We start from the raw sequence: 23,794 nt of genomic DNA on the forward strand, positions 1-23,794 counted from the left end.
TTGGGGTGTGTGTGTGTGTGTGTGTGTGTGTGTGTGTGAAGGAATGTGTGGGGCTCTTCTCTGAAAGAAGTAATACTAGACTGATGTTTTACCTGTGATGCTGTTGGCTCATGTCCAGCAACTAGAGAGCTCATTTTTGTCTTTCTGCTTTCTCCATGAGGCATTGAGCCGCATCCTAGGACCAGCTCTGGGTTCTGATACTGGACTCAACTGAGGCATGGGGCACTGGGGGCACATAGTCTTGAAGACCAAACTTGAGTTTTTTGTTCCAGGTTATTCTGAATGATTCTGAGGAACAAGAAGAGATGAGGACTTTCTCAGGACCACTGATCAGGTAAATCACCATAAAAGTTGCCAAATAAGGGCTTTTGAAATCTATAAAATCTTCCTGCCCAAATCAGCATTTTGGGGATTTGGGCTTGGCTTTCTTGAAAGAAATTATCTGTCTCCATTGGAATGGAATCTTTGTGCTACAAGTTGGAGCCAGATATGGCTTGAGCCATTTTGACAAGCAATTTGAGTATTGAAAGACAGAAAAAGGTTTAAAAATCTGAAGTCAGTTCTATTTTACAAAGGCTATGTGGTAGGAGGTTTTAATGTTCTGGGTACTTAATACTTAAACTGGTAGAAAAGTGGAGCACAGCCTGGGAAATTATAGGCAAGTTGCTCATATGGAAAACATTTTTCTGGAGAGATGTATAACCCAGTCAGCGTGAGTTCCTAGACAGTGTACAAGTCTGCCCTCTGCAGGATTGAGCTAGAACTGCTTTTACATTCCTAGTCATGTTTCTGATAAATACTGAGGATGTTCTTTGTTGTGGAGAGAAGAGTTCAGGCTGGTGTCAGAGGTGAGATAATGCATTCTAAAGCCCTTTAAATATCATCACAACTATACAGATGTGTCCTTATCCTGAAGCTTCACCCACCAAGAAAATCCCCGGGGTATTTTGACAGTTCCTTCAAGTAAAAATGAATTGTCTCCATTTTTACACACAGGGGTAGCAATGTGGCCTAGAGTACCGAGTTGGGTGTTCGGACACCTAGGGTACTGATCCCTATTTGACTGACTTCATTAAATAATCTCAAGCAAATAATAATTCCTGTTTATGGAGCACTTTATATATGCTACACAATTGGCTAATTCCTGTTTGTATGAGGTAGACTTTAAAACAGTGTTTTAATAGAAGTATAGTTGATTTACAATGCTGTGTTAGATTCACGTGTACAGCAAAATGATTCAGTTATGTATAAATCTGTTCCTTTTCAGATTCTTTTCCATTATAGGTTATTATAAGACATTGAGTTAGAGGTAGACTTTTAAAGAAATTTTATTTTGTTTGTTTATTTTAGCTGCACTGGGTCTTCATTGCTCCACACGGGCTTTCTCTAGTTGTGGCGAGCGGGGCCTACTCTGTTGCAGTGCATTGGCTTCTCACTGTGGTGGCTTCTCTCGTTGTGAGCACAGGCTCTAGGCATGCAGGCTTCAGTAGTTGTGGGCACAGGCTCTAGGCATGCAGGCTTCAGTAGTTGTGGGCACAGGCTCTAGGCATGCAGGCTTCAGTAGTTGTGGGCACAGGCTCTAGGCATGCAGGCTTCAGTAGTTGTGGGCACAGGCTCTAGGCATGCAGGCTTCAGTAGTTGCGGCACACAGGCTCAGTAGCTGCAGAGCCAAGGTCAGTAGTTATGGCACATGAGTTAGTTGCTCCACAGCATGTGGAATCTTACCAGACTAGGGATTGAACCTGTGTCCCTTGTATCGGCAGGTAGATTCTTATCCACTGTACCACCAGGGAAGCCCTGGAGGTAGACATTTTAATCACCCCTGTTTTATCAGAAAGAGCAGAGGCTCAGAGGAGATAAGCAACTTGTGTAGGCTGAGAAGTTTAGAAGGGAGCTTCCCTGGTGGCTCAGAGGTTAAAGCATCTGCCTGCAACGTGGGAGACCTAGGTTCAATCCCTGGGTCGGGAAGATCCCCTGGAGAAGGAAATGGCAACCCACTCCAGTATTCTTGCCTGGAGAATCCCATGGACGGAGGAGCCTGGTGGGCTACAGTCCACCGGGTTGCAAAGAGTTGGACACGAAGGCTGGATTTAAATCCAGGGTTGTCTGATCTCAAAGTCTGTGCTCGAACCTGCCACACAAATAGTCATTTCAGGTCTCTGGGCCTCAGTTTCTTCCTCTGCAAAATAGAGACCGTGGATGAGAGAATCTCTGAGGTCCCTTCCTGTTCTATATGGAAACAACTGTCCTGTAACTACAGACTCACTGTCCCCATCCTGGGTTGTCCTGTTTCTACTACTATCTCAGTCCCAGCCCAGGCACCGCCCTTACGCTGTAGGAGGGGCTTGTGGTCCTGCCTGGGGGAGGAGTCTGTCCCTCACTCTTTGCTCCTTGAAATCTTTCCCCAGGGAAGATGTGCACAAGGTGGATATCATGACGTTCTGCCAGCAGAAAGCAGCACAGAGCCACAAATCTGAGACACCGGGGAGCAGAGACTTGGCTCTACTCTGGCAGCTGTTGGTTCTCCTTTGTCGGCAGAATGGGGTCAGTATCAGCGCGGCCGGAGGATGGGCAGGTGCAGGCTTGACTGAAATTTAAATTTTCCAGGGAGAGAGAAGATTCGTCTTGGGGCATAATTATAAAAGTTAACATTAAAGAACCAACAAATGGCCTCAAGAAAAGAAACTGCTGAGGTCAATGCCAGAGTGCAAACGCTGTAACTTTCCCCTGCCCTTCTCCACTGCAGCTGCTGCTGCTGCTAAGTCGTTTCAGTCGTGTCCGACTATGTGCGACCCCATACACGGCAGCCCACCAGGCTCCCCCTTCCCTGGGATTCTCCAGGCAAGAACACTGGAGTGGGTTGCCATTTCCTTCTCCAATGCAGGAAAGTGAGAAGTGAAAGTGAAGTCGCTCAGCCGTGTCCGACTCTTAGCAACCCCATGGACTGCAGCCTACCAGGCTCCTCTCCCCATGGGATTTTCCAGGCAAGAGTACTGGAGTGGGGTGCTATTGCCTTCTCCACTAGCCTCTGGTTATTGCTCAGTTCTTGGGTTACCGCACCAAGCATATAATACACCTATGGGAGTGTGCATATTTCTGGTCATCTTTGTGGCTCCTGACAGGCAGAAAATAGCCATGAGAATGAAGGTGGAGTTTCAACTACCACAATACAAAAGGGACTGTCTTGTGTTTACATGTGGGTCTCCTCCTGAAGCGGGCGGGTGCTCTGGTGCCCCGCCTTCTGCAGTCTGGGGTACCAGCATGGCGACGAATGGGAATGGGATTCTCTTTGCCTTGCAGTCCATGGTGGGGTCTGACATCGCTGAGCTGCTAATGCAGGACTGCAAGAAGCTGGAGAAGTACAAGCGGCAGCCGCCTGTGGCCAATCTCATCAACCTGACGGATGAGGACTGGCCAGTCCTGAGCTCGGGGACCCGGGACCTGCTCACCGGGGAGATTCCTCCCAGCGTGGAGACGCCTGCGCAGATCGTGGAGAAATTCACTAAATTGCTCTACTATGGAAGGAAGAAGGCAAGTGCCGCGCCCACTCCTGCTTAAAATAGTCCGGGCAGCCCTATAGCTCACCCCTCCCCAATGATATGAGTGACATATACTTATTTTATAACAGTAAGTTCAGAAAGGTACAAAGGAAAAAAAAAATCCAAAGTCCTACCATTAAAAGATAATACCTGTTAACATTTTGGTATATGTACTTCTAGTATTTTCTATGCATATGTATCAATATTAAAAGTTAAATTACATATACAAGTTTTCTCTTTTTTTTCCCTTAAGACTATATGGTGAAACCCTCTCATGGCATTAAACTGTGCCACTAAAAACTAGAATATATTCCATTATATGAATGTATCGTATTTTATGCACAATTCACTGCTGTTGACTGTATAGGCCATGTACACTTTTGCTATTCTCTGTTAACTCAGTGGATAAAGAATCTACCTGCAATGCAGGAGACCAGGGTTACACCCCTGGGTGGGGAAGATCCTCCGAAGAAGGAAATGGCAACCCACTCTAGTATTCTTGCCTGGAAAATCCCATGGACAGAGGAGCCTGGTGGGCTACAGTCCATGGGGCTGCAAGAGCCAGACACGACTTATCCGCTGAACCACCACCACCGTAATTATACAATTCAAAAATCTTGTTATATAAATCTTTGGATGATCTTTTTATTATTTTTTAAGATAGATTCCTAGAAGTGGAACTACTGGGTTAAAGAATATGTACTTTTAAAAGGCTCTTCACATATACACTAAATTAGTTTCCAGGAAGTTTGTTTACAAATGATACCTCCATCAACTATATCTAAAATATACATGTCAATACTGAATACTTTAATTCCACTGATGAAGTGATATCTTCTGTATTTTTTGATATGTAAGTTAGACTTTGACATTTTTATGTTATTTATTAAATTTTAAATAGAAGTATATTTGACAAATGAAATGGCAAGATGAAGTGTACAATGTGATTTGATACATGGTGTGAAAGGATTCCCCTCACTGAGTTATTAACATATACATCACCTCACACATGTCCTTATTATTTTGTACCCTAATTTTGAAGTTGAGCTCACATTTTACAAAAGTCTGAAGTGAAGTGAAGTGAAAGTCACTCAGTTGTGTCCGACTCTTTGCTACCCTCCATGGACTGTAGCTCACCAGCCTCCTCTATCCATGGGATTTCCCAGGCAAGAATACTGGATTGAGTTGCATTTCAGTAAACTTAAATATTTGCATAAATGGTTGAAATCAATTCGAATCAATTAAAAATCAAAAGATAAAAGGGATATAATGGGAGAAATAATGCTGTTCCCTGCTCCCTCCCAGCCACAAGATTTTTCCTCTCTGAAATATATGGAGGTATTTCCTCCATATATAATTATTTCCTCCCTCTTTGCCCTCATAGCATATTACATATCATGTCTTCACCTTCCTTTTGTCATTTAATAAAATCTTATAGGAAACACTCAATATTGGCATTGGTAAATTTTTTTTCCGTAAAGGAACAGATAGTAAATATTTTAGGCTTTGCTCAGGGACAGAGGAGCCTAGTGGGCTGCCGTCTATGGGGTCAAACAGAGTCGGACACGACTGAAGTGACTTAGCAGCAGCAGCAGCAGCTACTTAGTTCTGCTGTTATTGTGTGAAAACAGCCATGGATAATCTGAAAATAAATGGGTGTGGCTGTGTTTCAATAAAATTTTATTTATGGATGTAGAAATTTGAATATATCACTTTCATGTGTAATGAAGCATTATTCTTTTTTTTGATCTTTTTTCAATCATTTAAAAGTGTAAAAACTTTTCGTAGCTTGTAGGATGTACCAAAACAGCAGTGGGCTGAATTGGGTCTTCGGGCCACATTTTGGTGACTCTTGTTTCTTATTAAATACAAATACCTTCCTCATTATTACTTACAGCTACATGGGTTTATATAGGTGAATTATAATCAATTCAATTGAACTTCTGTAGATTGACACTTAGATCATTTCTAGTCTTTTGCAATTACAAATAATGCTGCAATGAATAACATTGTCATTTTGCCCTGGGGAGAGGATATATGTAAGGAAAGTTTGTAGAAGTGGAAGCTTTGGATCAAAGGGTATGTGGTTTGTAATTTTGATAGATATTTACAAACTGACTTTTTAGAGGTTGTACTGATTACTCTACCAATATAGAGAGTGCCTGCTTCCCCCCACTCTCACCAACCCAGTGTGTTTCTTTTTGATATGTGCCAGTGTGAGAGGTGAAAAAAATATATAGTAGTTATTTGCATTTTTCTTATTATAAATGAAGCTGAATATCCTTTAATCTGTGGATATTTTTGTCACAGATTTTCCACATTTTTCTGTGGAGCTTTGATACCCATATATTGATTTGTAGGAGCTCTTTACTTTTTTAGGATTTTCTGTCTGAAATCACTTTTTTGGAGTGATATATAGAAAGGCTTTTCCTGCTTCAAAATTAATTTATGAAAATAAAGTTGAAATACTTTTGTGACTTCACCTTTACCTTTAAATCTTTAATTGTGTGTGTCTTTGTATGTGATGTTATCTTTTAAATGAGAGATAGACATGATACTCAGTGAAAATGGGATCAACTTGTAGCATATATATGTGTGTGTATAGTCATTATATATTTAATATATATATATTCACTATATAGTAGGCACTGCTATTTCTTGCCTGGAGAATCCCAGGGATGGGGGAGCCTGGTGGGCTGCCATCTACGGGGTTGCATAGAGTCGGACACGACTGAATCGACATAGCAGCAGCAGCAGCAGCAGCTATTTCACCAGTGATTCACTTACTCAATAAACATTTATGTAGCAGCCACTTCTAAGGCATCAAAACCAGTAGGGGGATACAGAGATAAATCAGTGATGATCTCTTTCTTAAGAATAAGTAATGACTATAACAACAACAATAATAAAAGAAAATATTTGAAAAATACTTTCTATGTGCCAGATACTCACCCATCAGCTTATATGCATTATCTCATTTATCTTCATAGAAACCCTCTAGTTTAGGTTCTATTCTTATTCTACGTATTTACAAATGAGGAAAGTTAGTAATAAAGCAAGGTTTAGATTTAGGAAGCCTGGTACCTGAGCTTGGGCTTGTAACCACCCACAACATCATCTGTCATACTATGACCCAAAGGTAGCAAGGGTAGATAGAGTCCTGTGGGAGTTCAGGGAGATCTGTGAGGAGCTGGACTCCACAATATTTTTAAAATCTTATATTAACATTTGACTAGGGTCTTAATTCTGGCATTGTGCAAGATTGATAGCCTCCATATAAGTTTTCAATTCATCACTTATTCTTAAATTATATTTTGGGGGATGCAGATTTTTGACTAAAGTAGTATTCCCCACCAATCAAAATGGTTGTCTGAGGAGGCCTTACAAAGAGCTTAGAAAAGAAGAGAAGCAAAAGGCAAAGGAGAAAGGGAAAGATACACCCAACTGAATACAGACTTCCAAAGAATAGCAAGAGATAAGAAAGCTTACCAGTCTTTAGTAAATCCTCCTAAAAAATACTACTATGAAATAGTTTAATGTACAAAAATATCTATCTTCTTTTCCCCAAAAAGAACATTTTCTTTTTTTTTAAGATTTCACCTGGGTTTCTTTTTTTTAAATTGAAGTATAGTTGATATATAATGTTGTGTTAATTTTTGTTGTACAGCAGAGTGATGCAGTTATACATATAGATACACTTTTTTTATTTTTTAAATATTAAAAATTTAAATATTTTAATTAAAAATTTAAATATTTTAATTTTAAATATTTTTAAATATTTAAAAATTTAAATATTAAAACAATATTTTTAAAATATTGTTTTCTATTATGTTTTATTACAAGATTTTGAATATAGTTCCTGGTGCTATACAGTAGGGACTTGTTTCAAAAAGAGCAATCTTAATGTCATTTTTACTTCTACTATGAGGCTGAATTTCCTAACTGTGATTGTTTAAACTTATGCTCTCTTCAAATATGATAATGTGGAAGATGTTGGGATAATCAAATACATTTTCATTTGGAGGTGGAAATATGTCATTAGTAATCTCCTGTCCAAAAATCAAATTATTTTGGGGACAGTAAGGAAATTGTGTGGTCAGTTACAAAGTTGTGTCTGATTCTTTTGTGACTCCATGGACTATAGTAGCCCACCAGGCTCCCCTGTCCATGGGATTTTTCCAGGCAAGAATACTAGAGTGGGTTGCCATTTCGTCCTCCAGGGGATCTTCCTGACTCAGGGATCAAACCAGCGTCTCCTGTGTCTCCTGCATTGGTAGGTGGCTTCTTTACTATTCAACCTCACATATAAATTAAACTCTTACTAAATAGTTTTGAAAATTAAATGAAGAGATAAATATATGTATGTGTATGTTTTTAAATTTGCAGCTTTTGACCCATGTCACCAAATTAATGGCATGATTACTTTGACATATGAAGTTGACTAGTCAACTAACAAGCACTTGATATTTAGTAAGTAGTTAGTTATGGTGTTAGGAGGGGTAGAATAATGGCTATGTATACTGGCTTAAACATAATAGCAGCCTTTTTCTCTTCATGTGATAGTACTGGGCAGGTGAACAGAAGATGGGGCAGCCCTCCTCCGTAAGTAACCCAAGGGCTCAGCTGTATGAGGCTCTACCATCTTCAACATAGAGTTTCTAAGGCTCCTGGGTATCACTGCATTCCAGCCAGATGGGGAAAAGGCCATGGAGGACTGAGCATGGGGAGTTCTATGGGCCAGACCCAGAGGCTGCATGCATTGCTTCCATTCCCATCTGATAACCTAGAACTCAGCCACACCTCAGTGCCAGGGAGGTGGGAAATACAGTCCAGCTCTTGGCCCAGGAAGGAGAGCATGGATTTGGGTGAGGAACTAGGTGTCTCTGCCACAGTTGTTAATAAACAGTTCCTCTACTATGCCCTGTGAACACCATCTTACAACTCATCTTTAGAGACGCAGTCCTTGGTGTGAAATGCCTCTCATTCTTGGTGCTTAGGCTCATGAAAGTATCATGTGACATTTTCTCAAGAGATAAAGGTAACCATGTTTGTGGGGAGCTAATGAAATCATGTAATAGGGTTCTGATAACATGAAGGTTAGAGAAATGGACAATGGAGAGAGAAATACCTGCCAGCTGAAGCTGGTTCCCTACTCTTTCTTTCTCAGATTCACATGGGAGGCTCTGCGAGTCTTCCTGGAAGCCTGGCCTCTACCTGCTCAGGGGGCAGCGGCGCCCAAGCAGAGTTGCTGGTTGTGTTAGAGGAAGGTGAGCAGAGGTACTGAAGGTGATGTCTGTGTTCTCAGGAAGCCTTGGAGTGGGCCATGAAGAACCATTTGTGGGGCCATGCTTTGTTCCTCTCCAGCAAGATGGACCCAAGGACCCACAGCTGGGTCATGAGTGGGTGAGTCGGGGACTTGCTCAGGGAGAGCCCAATGGAGCGGAGAGACCTCCCCTCCAAATGTGGGGATGAGGGTAGGGAGAAATACAAGACGCACTGAAGAGCCTCACCCTCCAATCGTCTTTCCAATTCTAAGTCGGGTGTAGTATTTCTCTTCTCCAGATCCTTATAACCTAGGCATGGATACATTCTTTTTAGCTGCTGAGTTGAACAAAACATTTTACTGACATTTTCTCAGGGTCAGAGCATTCAGAGATTAAACAGGATTCTGCATTGCAGTAGCCTTCTCTCATTGGAAGAGAGAAGTTCCTAGAACTCCAGAGAGTTCCATCAGTGAGGGGGTGGATCACTTAAGGATGACTGACAGAGCCTTAGGACTGAGAGGTAGTAACTCACTGCTTAGTCCTGCAGCGGGGTGTGGGTGCTGGGAAGTAGGGAGGGATACAGAGAAGCAGGACTGTGAGCTGTGGTAGAAAGGAGTTTATCGGGCTGGAGATTAGATACGGAAGACTTCATCTAATGGGAGATGTCAAGACTGAAGGGATGCCCTCGGTCATAGTTTGCACTGGCATACCAGGACCTGGGTGCCAGGGGGCACTGGGAAGAAGGCTCAAACCAGAATGGGATAGGAATGGAGGCGTGAATACCTAGCCAGGAGTTTAGAACAGCGGCGATGAAACAGTTAAGGAGACTCAGGATCAAATGGAGGTGGTGGGTGTAGCGGGTGCTGGGGTCATCCCTTCAGGCTGCAGTTAGCATCCGCGGGTGGTTGGGGACAGATGTGTGGCAGGATTGGGGTGGGGTGGGGTGGGGGGCCTCCCATAAGGAGCAGGCTGGGGTCAGTCAGTGAGAAGGATGTTAACTCAAAATTTATCTTCTCGTGTTGATTAAAGCCTTGAAGCTACCTTCTCAGCTCATTGTTCTTTAGTCGCTCAGTCATGTCTGACTCCTCTGTCCATGGCATTTCTCAGGCAAGAATACTGGAGTGGGTTGCCATTTCTTTCTCCAGGGGGTCTTCTGACACAGGGATTGAACCTGAGTCTCTTGCATTTGGCAGGCAGATTCTTTGCTGCTGAGCCACCAGGGAAACCTTATCTTTTATTTAAGCAAAGTGAAGTTGCTCAGTCATGTCTGACTCTTTGTGACCCCATGGACCGTAACCTACCAGGCTCCTCCATCCATGGGATTTTTCAGGCAAGAGTACTGGAGTGGGTTGCCATTTCCTTCTCCAGGGGATCTTCCCAACCCAGGGATTGAACCTGGGTCTCCTGCACTGCAGGTAGGCTCTTTACCATCTGAGCCACCAGGGAAGCCATCTTATATTTAAATTGGCTGTAAATCCTGCTGGGCAGAGTTGGATAAGAAGATGGACACCCCCACTTTAAGTTGGGTCTGTGGGGCTCACATCTATCCCACTGCCTGGGAGTCTGTTCTTCACCATGGTCCCTGCTGAGTCTCTTTATTACTCTGACACTCAGTCTTCCCAGTAAATGGTGACCACCATGTTCTTCATTATGTTCAGGGGCCAGAATAGTGAGGAGCACTGAACTTCTATGAGGAGAAGCACTCCCAGCTCTGGAGGAAGGATGCTTTTAAAGACAGCATTCTGAGGGATAAATTTCCTTTAGGTTTTGGAAGCGAGCATCCCACAACCCTGAGCTGTAGTGTACATCTCTGCTATGGATTTCCGCCTTGGGCCGTTGATGTTTGATGGGGCCCAGTGAATCGTGAAATCTCTCTCTCACTGAGTATGCTTAAATCTCAAATCAGCCATAGAGCTTATTATATCCTTGTTAAGCAGATCCCACGGCTTGTCATCAGCAGGATCATTTCTGGTCCCTGCTCTACGCCTCTTCAGTTACTGAAAATGACTATTTAGTACTTGTGAGCAAAGGCACGAGAGACTCGGGTTAGCAAGAAGCCCCCCAAAACCAGCACTGAGAACTGTAGGCCAGGCCTGGAGGAGGACTGCCTCGGGACAGTGGGTCTCGAGGGTGGCTGGGGAGGAGGGGTCTGGAAAGAAGAGGTTCAGGTTTACCGTTGGGCTCTCAGGGTTCATTGACTTATGCGTGGCTCATCTCCGTGATGGATGAAGGTCTATAAAAATGGTTTGCTCAAGAGTTAGGGTGTCAGTGCTGAAGTGCAGAAGGTCTCCCCGGGTGGTAAGGTCTGTTTGGGGTGTGTGGTGGGAGGGGTGTCCTAAAGTGGGATGGAGCTGAGCCATAACCGAAAAGCGGAGAGAAACTCAACAGAAGCCACTGCAAGGCAATGGGTTAAAGGTGCTCTTGATTGGGTCCCCACTGATGGTCGGTCCCCTCTCTCTGCAGCTTCACCAGCACACTGGCGCTCAACGATCCACTGCAGACTCTCTTCCAGCTCATGTCGGGGAGGATCCCACAGGCAGCCACGGTACCCTTCGTAACAGGAGCCCGGCATCCTAAGGGTTTAGTGTGTGGGGACTGCTCAGGGACGAAGTGATGGCTTTAGAGATGACAAATAAAATAACTGTCCCTTAATCACCTCCCATGTGCCTGGCCCTGTGCTAAGTACTGTGATGGATATTATTTCATTTAATGTGTGGAGGTAGGAATTATTATCCCTGTTTTGCAGTCATGAAAACTGAGATGCAAAAGTGTAAAATGACCCAAGATCACAGAGCTAGGGGCAGAGGAGTCAAGATCGGTACAGGTCTGTCTGATTCCGAAGATGTTGCTCTTTCCACAAATCCACAGCTACCTGCTGAGTGAAGAATAGTGAGTGAAGCTGAGGCTGCTCTCCCTGCTTACCACCACCAGGCTTCCTTTCTTCCCCACCACTGCACGGGACCCTTCAAAGAGGGACACTTTAGATTCTACAGGTCGTCAGCGTGAGATGTGGTTCAAGAGAACCCTGAGGCCACTTGATAGTTTTCCCATTGTAAGAGACTTGATCTTTTTGTCCCAAGGTATTCCTTCCTTATTCTCGAAGTCCAATAATTTTAGTAAGATATATCTTGTTGACCATCTGTGTCGGTTTTTGGGGGAATAGAGCACGCTCTTTTAATATGTGCATCCATCTCTTACAGTTCAGGAAAAATTTCTTGAATTATATCCTTCAGTATTTGTTTTGTTCTCTTATATTGGTTTTCTTTTCAGGAACTCCCTCTATATGTAAAATATAATAGTATATATATATATATATATATATATATATATATATATATATGATTCTTTCTTTTCTTCTTTTTTGCTGTGTCCCTCGTGTGTGTCTCTTACTATGTTTTCATCAGTGACTCTTGCTTGCTATGCTTTTTGAAATTTTGTCATTAAAAAAAATATATATATTTGTTTATTCGACTATTTCTGGTCTTAGTTGTGGTGCTTGCGTTCTTTGTTGTGGGAATGTGGGCTTCTCTCTGGTTATGGTGTGCGGGCTCCAGAGCACGTAGGCTCAGCAATTGTGGTGTCTAGGCTTATTTGCCCCATGGCATGTGGGATCTTGATTCCCTGACCAGGTATAGAACCCACATTCCCTGCATTGGAAGGCAGATTCTTAACCACTGGACCACCAGGGAAGTCCCCTCCATTTTTGTCTTTATTTCTTTGATTTTCCTGTCCCTTCTCTCCTGAGCTTTGCAGGTCACATTTGCCTCCTCCTGTTCTCCACCATCTCTTTCCTCTGCTCCTATAACTTAGCTTTAGGCCTTTGCTTCATAAAAGAAATTGTTTCATTATTTTACTTACATTCATGATGAAATATTTGGTGACCATTCTTTGTTTTGTGGTATCATTTTTTTTTGGTGAATATTCTCTCTACCTTCTTCCCTCCTTTTATCTTGATGGTATATTTGTACAAATTCTGTATTTGTTCCTTCACAGGCTTCAAGCCTTCCTTGTACCAGTTATTTACATGAGGTTTGAGCTGGGGAGATGCCAGGGCCATGTTCCAGGCCAGCTGGCATTTCCACACAACCTAGTATTTTCTGTGAGCATCTTTGCTTCTCCCCAGCCAGTGGAGATGGCTGTGGGATCCCCTCTCTCTGCCTCCCGAACCCACCTCTGCTCAATCTCTTTTGGAAGCCTTTTCTTGTATTTAGAGGCTTGGGTTTTTGCTGACATTTAGTTTTAATGAAAACACACTCACATTTTTGCTTTTTTGTCCTTCTTATTGCTTGTGGACAATTTCAAGAAAAGAAAAGAGAAATACTGACTTTCATGCCCCTTTGTCAAACGAACTGGCTATATTAGAACATGGGATGCACCTCACAGTTCTGCCGAATGCCTGTGCTCTGCAGTGAAATCCTACCATGTCACAAAACGCTAAATGCAGGGAGTGATGTAATCAGCATATGGTCCACTGGGTCTCAGTGCACTGGTAGAGTTTGCTAAATGATCCCTGCTTTGGGGTGAGAAAACCAAGGAGCCAGAAGTGATATGACAGTGTGGTATTTGACACCCGTGTTGGAGAGTTTCCTAGCATCATAGCAGCCAGTAGAAGGCTAGACTTTGGTCCTTAGAATAAGAGGTGTAGTGGACGAAGCATGGAGTCTGGAAAACAGAGATGTGGGCTTCTGTCACAGACTTAACCTAGGCTCTGCTCCTCAGAGTCTAGCTGTGTGAACTGGGTCTTGTTACTTAGTCTCAGAGTCTCAGCTTTTCATCTTTGTGGGCATTTTGATGCCTAACAGAGCTATTGTAAAAATTAAAGGAGAGAGAATATCTGAATGTATTAATGACCATACTTGGTCCATTGAAATTAGTTAATAAGTGTTCTTTCTCTCTCCCCACCTTCATAGACCTGCTTTACAGTGATTTCTGCTCCCCCTCCACACCCCAAATCACCTGGGGAGGAGACAGAAGAATTGCTTCTAAGTTTTTGTTCTTTTAGCAAGAGCTTTTCTGTTGCTGGTTCCCTTAGTTCCAGCCAGAAAGAGCCTGGCTCACACGTTAAAATGGGGATAATAATAGTACTTAATGCATGTGATTGTTCATAGGAGAAATGCTTAGTACAGGCTGCGGCCCAGGGTCAGAGTGCAATAAGTGAGAACTGCTATTATTTTTGTGATTTATTATCATCATTCCTCTCATTCACACTGCTTTGCCCAGATAAACAAAGAGTATCTATAAAATGGAGCTGGAGAAAGCATCTTTTGTTCTGTGGGATAATTACAAATACAATAGCAAATAATTGTGAATTGTTTTGACCTCAGATCTTAGCTATTACTGTCAATCTCCTGTTCTGTCCATTCTGTGTAACAAATTGGAGGACAGACTGGTCTGCAAATCACCTCGTTTCCTCTGCTGTGCTTCCGTGTGTGCGTGTATTTACACCTACATGTAATTTATAAAGTGCATACCGAGTGCAATCTTATTTTATCGTCAACAGTAATCCCGTCAGGTAGACATTATGATCTCGATTTAAGAAATGAAGAAACAAAGCTTCAAAGGCATTGGGAAACTTGCTCCAGAGGCAGGGCCCCTGTTGAATCCAGAGCCTGTGACATTGTTTTGCTATTTCCTCTGCCCTGAAATTCCCCGTCATTCAGGAGAAGGACGGCCCATCCGTTCCCCTGGGGCTTCCACCCGCGTCCACTTCTCTGACTGCCCTCTACCGCCCCCTCGTGGAGCTCTGCTGCCCCTGCATCGTCACTAGCGACGGTGCTGGCTGGGCGCCTTGGCCTGTTTCTCACTCCTCAAGAGGCGATAGGAATTAGATTTCACAGAGTTGTGCGAAGATTAAAGAAGGTCATGTGTAGAAGAGGACTCGGTAAAAACAGACATTAGCCATTTGGTCAAATATTAAGGAGCCCAGCGTTCCCCTGTTTTCTTACAGGTTAATATGGAGTCCTTTCATGAACCAAGGTTTGTGATCCTCCTTCTTCCATGGAAATATCAATATTTTTTAAAAAAAATCTTGTCCCCAGCTATTGAGATTAGGGGCATCAGGATGAAATTTGAAAATTAGTGACTAGTAGTGTGATTTTATTTTTATCTACCTCCCAATATTGGAGAAGGAAATGGGAACCCACTCCAGTATTCTTGCCAGGAGAATCCCATGGACAGAGGAGCCTGGCAAGCTACAGTCCATGGGGTTGCAAGAGTCAGACATGACTTAGCGACTAAACCACCAAGGACCACCTCCCAATATTCCTGTGTATGGGTGTATGTAGTGTGTCTGCCTACCCATCCTTCTAAGAATTTTGCTTTTTAAAAAAAAGAAAACTCAGAATCAATGAGTGGCCGCACTGCAGGCAGCCAAATAGGCATTCCTGGCAAATCAGAAAATAGACAACAGCCTTCCTTAACCTATGCTCTGGCCAGGACTGTATTACTCAGCCAATGTTGCATTTTTCTGCTGCTTTTCAGTGCTGTGGGGACAAGCAGTGGGGAGACTGGAGGCCACACTTGGCAGTGATTCTGTCGAATCAGGGTGGGGACCCGGAGCTGTGCCAGCGCACGATTGTCGCCATGGGGGACACCCTGGGTAAGCAGAGACCAGCTCCGTCCCCTCCTCACCTCTGTCTCCAGGCCAGCTTTAAACACCTCGTGCTTAGACTTAGGTTCCGTGTTGGGCCCGAGTCTATGCCTCAGGCATTCCTTTGACCCAGGAGCCTCAGTGTTTTGGGGACAGAAAATCCAGGGAGAGGAGTGTCCTTGCCTTTCTGTTTCCCAGATTTCTGCTGCGAGCAAGTGCAGGCCAGGCCCCTGAGACTCCGGGGTCCTGCCGCTGCAGGAGGCTGCCCTGAGTGGTTGCTTCCTGTGCCCGGGTCAGAGTCCCCAGCGGATGGAGTTAACACCTGGAGCATCTCCCTTACTGTTGTCAGTCCCCCAGTGACCCAGCTCAACCAGATAGGAAATTCTATTTTTGCCTGAGCTCCCCTGGGTAACTGTAGCCTTTATTTCTATCATCTCTTTGTGAATGTGGCCTTTTAAACACTTAGGGGCTGTTGGATGTTGCAGATCAGTGGTTCTCAGATTGGGTCAAGGGACAGAATATTTAGAAAATCATTGCTTTGTGGCACTTCGTGAAGTACTGCTCTGCTAAACTTAAAATAGCTACAGGTAAAGTTGTGCCCAGTCAAATGACAAGTTATTCAGCACCTGAGTAGAAAGAACTAACTTTTGTTGAACCTTCTTGGGTGCCAAGCTAATTACTTTGCCTACTTGAATTAACTCAGTGTTGAACTAATGAAAAAGGTATGGGAGAACACTTAAAAACTGGGAACAATTTGGTAATGAATGTGATTTTTATGAGCACTGGGAAAAGTCTTCTATTCTTTGATTTTTGCGGGGGGAGGCATTAATGCCCCAAGAAGCCTAGTTTAAAAACCGCTGCTTCCAACGGTCTGCTTCTCTGCTCAGGTGTAGGCATTTCTTACCTATTTCTCCCCTTCCAGAAGGACTAAAATGCCTAGAAACGTTCTCATCAAAAGTCCATTAGGGGGAATGTGAAATAGTGCCTTCTTCTGGCTGAAGAGAAGTGAAATGTAATGTCGGAGGGCAAAAATGGGGTGGAAGAGGGAGTGAGGTTTGGGGTCTGTGGCTCGTGTCATGGAGAGCTTGTTCTTTTATTCCCTTGAAGCTGTCTGCTCCGACCTCAGAGCCGCTCTCAAGCCCTCTCCCCTCCCACCCGGATGGTGGGTCCCTCCCTTGGTGGGCGTGTTCCCTGACCCAGGCTTGTTCTCCGCCTACAGCTGGGAAGGGGCTGGTGGAGGCTGCTCACTTCTGCTACCTCATGGCCCACGTGCCCTTCGGCTACTACACCGTGAAGACAGACTACCTGGCCTTGCTGGGCAGTAGCCACAGGTATGCCAGTCTTCTGGGGGACAGAGAGTGGGGAGGACGTCTCCCGGGGGATTGGGTTAGCCCTAGCTGGGTTTCATGGCTTCCTTTTTCCATGGTCTCTTGTGAATTTTCAGCTGCTGCTGATGGTTTTTCAGCACAGGTAGGCTCTGGGCTGAGAGATGCCAGGAAGAGTGCAGCATCACACTGCCAGGGGTCCTCAGGCCCAGACCTTGCTCCCGGAAGCTGCGAGCTGGGGCCCGTGGGTTGTATTGTGCCTCTCTGGCCACTCGGTGGCGCCCTGGCTCCATGACCAGAGACTGACTCTTGGAAAATGCTAATACGAGCGCTGTGGCTTGAGGCTCTGCGTTAGGCAGCCGTGGACCTATTCTCAGAACCGGCCTTGGGCAAAATCTGCAAGTGGAAGAAGTTTGTGTTTCGCCCCCACAGCTTACACTGACTTGACATACAAGCTACTCAAAAGTCAGGCCTGTCACATATTCCCTGCTGGCCATAACATTAGACTTCTCACAAAGAAGGACCTTGATAAGCCCCTAGACAGTGAATAAATGGATGAAAAGACCAGGTTGCTCCCTAGCCACCCTCCACATTCTGGATCTTTCTCTTTCTCTGAGTGATAGTTAAGATTTCCTAAGCTCTTACATTGTACTAGCTGTTTTATTTGCACCATTTCCTTTAATCATTACACATGTACCCTGTGAAGAAAGTGTATTTTTAAGCTTCACTTTATAGAGGAGGGAAACTGAGGCACAGAGGGGTGGAGTAACAGGTCTAAGATTGTACAGCTAAAGTGCAGTCAGGTTGGACTTGGAATCCAGACTGTCAGGCTTTTCTTTGTAGAAATGCATCGTCTCACGACCTGTCTGTCAAGGTCACGGTCTCTGATAGCACATAGTTAATTTGTCAAAGAAGCCTGTCTGGGCCAGATGTGACAAATAAGCGAAATGGGTTATGCAGCGTCCCCAACCCTTTTGGCACCAGGGACTGGTTTCGTGGAAGACAATTTTTTCCACAGATTTGGATTGGTGGGGGAAAAAAGAAAACCTCGTATGGTTTCGGTATGATTTAAGTGCGTTATATTTATTGTGCATTCTATTTCTGTTGTATTGCATCAGCTCCACCTCAGATCTCCAGGCGTTAGATCCCGGAGGTTGGAGACCCCTGGGTTAAGGTCCCCCTCCTGTGTACTGTATGAGGATGTTTCTGGAGATCCAGGGGATCTCCAGACCCCTGGGGAAGCCCCAGTGATTATGGTTTCAGCCCCCACGACAGCTGTTTTGGGGCCCGTGCAGACTCTGAGGGCCCCCCAGATCTCATTCACTCAGTCTGCTTTCTCACTGGAATGAGTGTCCAGTGTAGGGACCGTCATTTGATTTTTGGCTCTGCGGTGCTAGCCTCTCTCTGCAGGGCCTTCTTTCTTCAGTGCTCCTGGAGCATCACATGGCTCCCTCTTTCCTGCTCTTCTGCTCAGGCTGGGGTGACCTCTCCCAGACACCCACTCTGGGCTCTCAGGGCACTAAAGCTGGTGCTCAGCATGCTTACGGGGGGGATGCAGTGCCCCTCTGAGCTGGGCATGAGAGCATCTTGCCTTAAGTGACCCTTCAGGAGAGATGGCAGGAACCGCCCCCACTCCCTGAAGTCCCCCTGCTTGGCCCCACCTTCCCCCAGAGCCTTTGGGGGCACAGATTCTCCTACTTCTCTTGGAGCTGCCCCAGGGATCAGCCCAGGACAGAAACTCTGCCGTGAATGGATGCAGCTGGTGTTTGGCTATGTATGAGTGAAATCCGTCCCCCACCTGCCCCGACCTCAACTCTTTTATTGTTATTCCCTGGTTTTAGTCAAGAGTTTTTGAAATTTGCAACAACTGAGGCTATCCAGAGGACGGAAATCTTCGAGTACTGTCAGATGCTGGGCCATCCCCGATCCTTCATCCCTTCTTTCCAGGTAACTGAATGCTCACGAGGCCCTGTCTGCATCTGACGGCTGTGGGCGGCTGGATTCTCAGCCTTGCTCTCTGGCAGGTAGTGGCTGGGCTAAGTCATCCACTGGGCTTCTCCTCATGAGCTGGAGTGTGGGAAGGGTTAGGATTTCTTTCTAGGTCCCCTCAAGGTCTGCGTTTTTAAGACAGGAAAGCAAAACCTGGCCGCAGCCTCTGTGCTGCAGGCTCCTGCCTCCCTCCTGACAAAGGAGAATCGGGCAGGCGCCCCTGGGCCCCGCTCTTGTCTGCAGCTCCTTCCGCTCTTCTGTCTCCAAATGGCTCCATCTTCTTCTTGGCTCCATGGCCATCCTGCCAGGAGCGGCCCCTGGCTGCTCACTGTTCCTACTCTCCTCTGACCTGCCGCTCCCATCTCTCTTGGATGCCTCCATCTTTAACTCTGGAATTCCTCCCTGCTCTGTCCTTCCTTCTTCCTCTCAGGGCTGCAGGTGTGCAGGCAGCATCCATGTCCAGGTTCTAACCTGTCAACCTCTCTACTCGATGCCCTGGTGTCCCCTTTGATCCCCAGAGACTTCTTCAGTGATTGTAGTGAGAGAATATCTGGTGGCAACAACACACACACACACACAGACCACCACCACCACCACCACCAAACACAAAACGAAGCCTTGGAGATGAATGGATTACTGTCTATAGGGCAGTGACCCAGTTAGTATCTTCTGTAAGGTTTTACTGAAGACCCATCTTTTCCAGCGCAGCCCTGCCCAATGGGCTCCTTTGTGTCCATGCAGTCTCTTTCTCTTCTGTAGTCATCCCACCTCTCAGCTGTCTTTGGACTGATAGCAGTGAGACCAGCTGTTTTTAGGGAATGAGTTTTGCACACCTGGTGTGGTGCTATGATCCTCTGACTGAGTCATCTCTAATTCTGTGAGGTTCCAAGGAGTTACACGCTATTGGCTCACATCTCTTGGGTACCATTTGCTCTAGGGACTTTACATGGATTATCTCATTGAATCTTTGAAACCACCAAGGGGGAGATCGTAGTATCATCCTCGTATTAGAGTGAGGAAACTGAGGTGCAGAGAGGAGGTGGGGGAACTAGCTTCATGCTCCATACCAGCATAGAGCTGGGGTTTGAACTTGGGTCTGCCTATTCCCAGCCCCTCTGTACTCCATCTGGCTCTGTCCCTCATGCTTCTCTGAGCCCTTACCTGTATCTGTCTGTACTCTCCCTCTTAGGCTTGAAGCCCCTGGCACCGGAGGCATTTTTTTTTCTTCTTTTACCTGTGCCCCTGGTGCCTGGTCCTCTGCCCCCCACACACCAGCCTTCCCAGAGATACAGGCTGCCTGATAAGAAGTGGAGAGGCTGGTGGATTTCCATGGTGACCAGCGCCTAGGGAGACTAAGCTGATGTGCCTTCCACCCTGTTCTCTGCAATGACGGAACTGCAGGCTGGGTTTGGAACTGTGCCTATACACAGATAGAATGCCCTAAATGTTGCAAGGCCCTCTTTAATATTTGGGCCCAGAGTTAGCGGAAGTTGGCAGTCCACTGACTTCCAAGAAGTCTTATCTGCACTTCTCTCTTTCTGGCCCTGCTCCTCTTCGCAGGTGTATAAGCTCCTTTATGCGTCCCGTCTGGCAGATTATGGCCTCACGTCCCAGGCCTTGCATTACTGCGAAGCGGTTGGCACAGCCCTCCTGAGCCACGGAGAGAGCAGTCACCCTGTGCTATTAGTGGAACTCATCAAGGTGAGCTTCTCAAAGGGCTCTCTGCAGGTGTGTTATCTTCAGTGTTCAGAGAAAGCTATTGTAAAGCGGCTCAGAGCCCCATTTCATCTTCTTTGAACATGCTATAAAATTGGAGCCCCTGGCTGTCTTTGACCACATATGCATGCCCAGATGTGATAAGCACAGGCCTGACACTGCATAAAGAAGGATGCTATGGGTGGGAGGGGCGGAGGGCGGGAGTGGGTTTGAAATAGGGGGACTGGAAACCAGGCGTGTGCTGTGCAAGGAAGTCATTCTTGCATCTGCCTTTTTGGTACAGTAAAAATGCATGTTATGGCAAACCATTCTAATTATAAAAGCTGGGCTTAGAAAATATATTTTAGTGATTAAAATGGGAAATGATCCTTATTAAAATGCTTTTAAATGCATGGAATATTTTATCACATGTGAGATACATTCAAAAAAGAGAAAACAAAAACATCAACTTTTAGTTCCTGGGAAAGAAAACAATCAGGCAAATAGTTGTTCCAATTAATTGAAGAAAAATCCATTAGCTGAGAGTAAAAAGGCAGCCTACCGTCACTTTTTGCTTTGCTTTAAATGCGGCCCAAGTGTTGGATTCTGTAGCCAGTAAAATCTGTGCTACTGAGTGCCCTTAATGGCACATTTCTGCCAACAGGATGATGGTTGTAGGCAGCTCAGGAGCCAGAAGGGAGGAGTCGGAAAGTGTGGGGACTTTATGATGGGATGTTGTTGTTTGGTCATTGAGTTGTGTCCTACTCTTTGCGACCCCATGGACTGTAGCCCATCAGGCTCCTCTGTCCATGCAATTTCCCAGGCAAGGATACTGGAGTGGGTTGCCATTCTCCCCTCCAGGGGATCTTCCTGACCCCGGGATCAAACCTGCGTCTCCTGCATTGGCAGGCAGATTCTTTACCGCCGAGCCACCAGAAAAGCAATGATTGCATAGTCTTGCAACATAAGCAGTCCTTCGACCGGCAGCATGGGCTTCACCTTGTGGGGGGCTTGTTAGCAATGCTGGATCTCAGGCCCCACAGACTTCTGGGATCGGAATTAGCATTTTAACAAAATCCCAGGTGGTTCCTACCAGCTCTGAAGTTTGAGAAGCACTGCTCCTGAGAACAGCTTTGCAGAGACATAGAGCAGAGTAGCAGTTTCTCCTCATATTTTATTTAGTATCCAACACCAGGATGGTTTAACTGTTTATGTTGCGATTTGAGGAAGGTATTTGCTGAATTTGCTATTCAGCAGTTCTTTGTAATCTGATTTACAAGTGAGCAAAGGCTTCCTATCTTCTTTTTTCTTACTGCTTCTCCTCATGGTCCATTTCTCCTACTTTTCTCCCTCCTTCTCCCTCTCTTACCATCTGGAAACCGGGCACAGCTGGCAGAGAGACTGAAGCTGTCAGATCCTCTGGTTTTAGAACGCCGCCGCCATCGAGGAGACAGGGACCTGGAGCCGGACTGGCTGGTGCACCTTCGGGGGCATCATAGGGAGTTGCAGGTGAGGGGGGGACGGTCAGCGGGGTGGGCCTCTGCTCCCGTCTTGGCTCCTCTAGACACAGGGTAGGCAGGCACTGACCTCGGCAAGTCCCCAACACCATGGAGGGCTGCGGTGTCCTCTGTCCCCAAGGAAGCACAGCCTGATGGGGGAAGGGGTAGCACTCAGCTTCCACCCACCCCCCACCCCCACCCAGCCCCCTCCGCTAACGCGCTTTCCTCCCGGGTGGAGACATTTTCCTGTGTTCTCCTGTGTGACGGTGGGACCCTCTCCCGAGTCACCTGGCCACCCTTCTCCGAGGTCCTGGAAAATACATGTTATGACCATCAAAGCTCCCGTCTCTCTCTGTGAGGAACAGTGGCTCACCATGGCCCGGTGTCACTTTCATGTAATGTAGGGCAAATGCTGAAAAGACTTCCGGACCTTTCCTTTTTTTTTTTGTTCTGTCAATTGCAAAAGCAGCTGGTAGTAATTGTCACAGTAATTGGAACAGGGCCTCCTCCATTTCCTTTCTTCCTCTGTCTCTGAGAAAGGGGCAGGTGGATTAATTTTTTTTTTAAGACACATGCGGCCCTTGCTTCCCCCGTGTGCTGTGGGCCCTGGGGCCCGTGGTTTAGTTCCCTCTTCTTGCCCCTTCCTGTGGGAGAGGAGGATGCCCTGGCCTCTGCCTGCTGTCTCCGAGCAGAGTTGGGAGGTAGGAAGACCCGTGGGCTCCCAACCCCTCACAGCCCCCACACTCACCTGAGGCTCCCTTATCACATCAGTGCCGAAGTGTCTTGACTTCATTCAAATCATGTTTCCTTGTTTTCATTTTCCTTTGTGTCACCTAAGAGGATTTTACTTGATCTTAATAGCGAAAGGAAGCAGGAGACGTTGAGGGTCCTCCGTCTGCTCAAGCAGTTATTTCGGAAGCCAGAAAAACTCCAGGTAACTAAACTAATGAACTGAGTGTGTAAATAATCGACTCTTGGGATCTGATTATAGGAGATAACCTAACAAAAAACTTTCCCCCTTCCTTGCCTGGAGTGCCTTCCTCGCCCGTGTCAGTCTGACCTGTGGTCCAGGCTTCTCTCTGCACAGCCCCGCCCGCCACAGCCTTCCCCGACACTACTGTTTCCGCATTGTTAGAGGTTTTGTTTCACATTCAGGCTTTAATCTTGTTGTTGCTGTGTTGTTATATAGTTGCTTCACTTGTGTCAGTACCATCTCCCCAGGTGGATGCGTTTCTTGATGCCTGAGGTGGCGGATCATCTGTATTTCATGTTAGCGGTGGGTACATCGGAAGTGCCTATGGTGTTTGAGCATCAGCTGCCGCACACGTGAAATAGGCTTCAAAGCGTTTTCAACAGATCCCTCCTTTTCCCTTAGGATGCTTCAATTGTTGGGCTGGGCAGACATTATTATCCCAGTTAACTCCATGCTGTTTCCCCAAATAGCACTCACTGGTGGGGTGAGGACGAGGTCTCACGGCTTTGCTTCCAGCTGGTTCCCAGGCTTTTGTACCTCCTTTAGGAATGATTAAGGGGATAGCAAGTATGGGCAGGCCTTGGTCTCTGTTTCCCAGCTTTGCTGCTGTGCCCCAGAATTGGTGAGGGGAGAGGGATGCAGGCGAGCAGGCTGGGTGCTCCTGAGTGGTCACTTCCCCTGGGAAATAGCCGTGTCTCCTGTCACCCTATCAAGCGGGTAGGTCAGCTGACCTTACTAGTCCCATAATTTGGGCCAACCATTGTCCACGTCCACAGTCCACACCTTGGTCTGTCTCGTCAGCAACACAGCGGAGCCAGAAAGAATGTCACCAAGTCCCCTTCCTGGGCCAAAGCTCTTATCTTTCAAAACAAAGCCATCATTTCTGTAGTCTGATTTGGGTTTTACATTGAAACTTTCTAA

The 23,794-nt window shown here is 45.8% G+C and overlaps 1 protein-coding gene across 8 annotated transcripts in view; it reads left to right on the forward strand.

Moving 5' to 3' along the window:
* SEC16B (SEC16 homolog B, endoplasmic reticulum export factor) overlaps positions 1–23,794 on the forward strand; it is a 65,554-nt gene that overhangs the window by 30,488 nt on the left and 11,272 nt on the right. For 7 of the 8 annotated variants that reach the window (XM_044942794.2, XM_044942797.2, XM_006072272.4 and 4 more), the window contains 11 exons: positions 273–334; positions 2,409–2,544; positions 3,301–3,531; positions 8,845–8,942; positions 11,267–11,348; positions 15,284–15,401; positions 16,612–16,723; positions 18,559–18,664; positions 20,267–20,407; positions 21,791–21,910; positions 22,762–22,834. In XM_044942794.2, coding sequence (XP_044798729.2) covers positions 273–334; positions 2,409–2,544; positions 3,301–3,531; positions 8,845–8,942; positions 11,267–11,348; positions 15,284–15,401; positions 16,612–16,723; positions 18,559–18,664; positions 20,267–20,407; positions 21,791–21,910; positions 22,762–22,834 — 1,279 coding nt within the window. Of the gene's footprint in view, positions 1–272; positions 335–2,408; positions 2,545–3,300; positions 3,532–8,844; positions 8,943–11,266; positions 11,349–15,283; positions 15,402–16,611; positions 16,724–18,558; positions 18,665–20,266; positions 20,408–21,790; positions 21,911–22,738; positions 22,835–23,794 lie in introns of all 8 variants that reach the window. The other variant, XR_006551084.2, reaches the window with a different exon arrangement.

The sequence above is a fragment of the Bubalus bubalis genome, chromosome 5 (genome assembly GCF_019923935.1).
Source record: "Bubalus bubalis isolate 160015118507 breed Murrah chromosome 5, NDDB_SH_1, whole genome shotgun sequence".
In the NCBI taxonomy this organism is placed as follows: domain Eukaryota; kingdom Metazoa; phylum Chordata; class Mammalia; order Artiodactyla; family Bovidae; genus Bubalus; species Bubalus bubalis.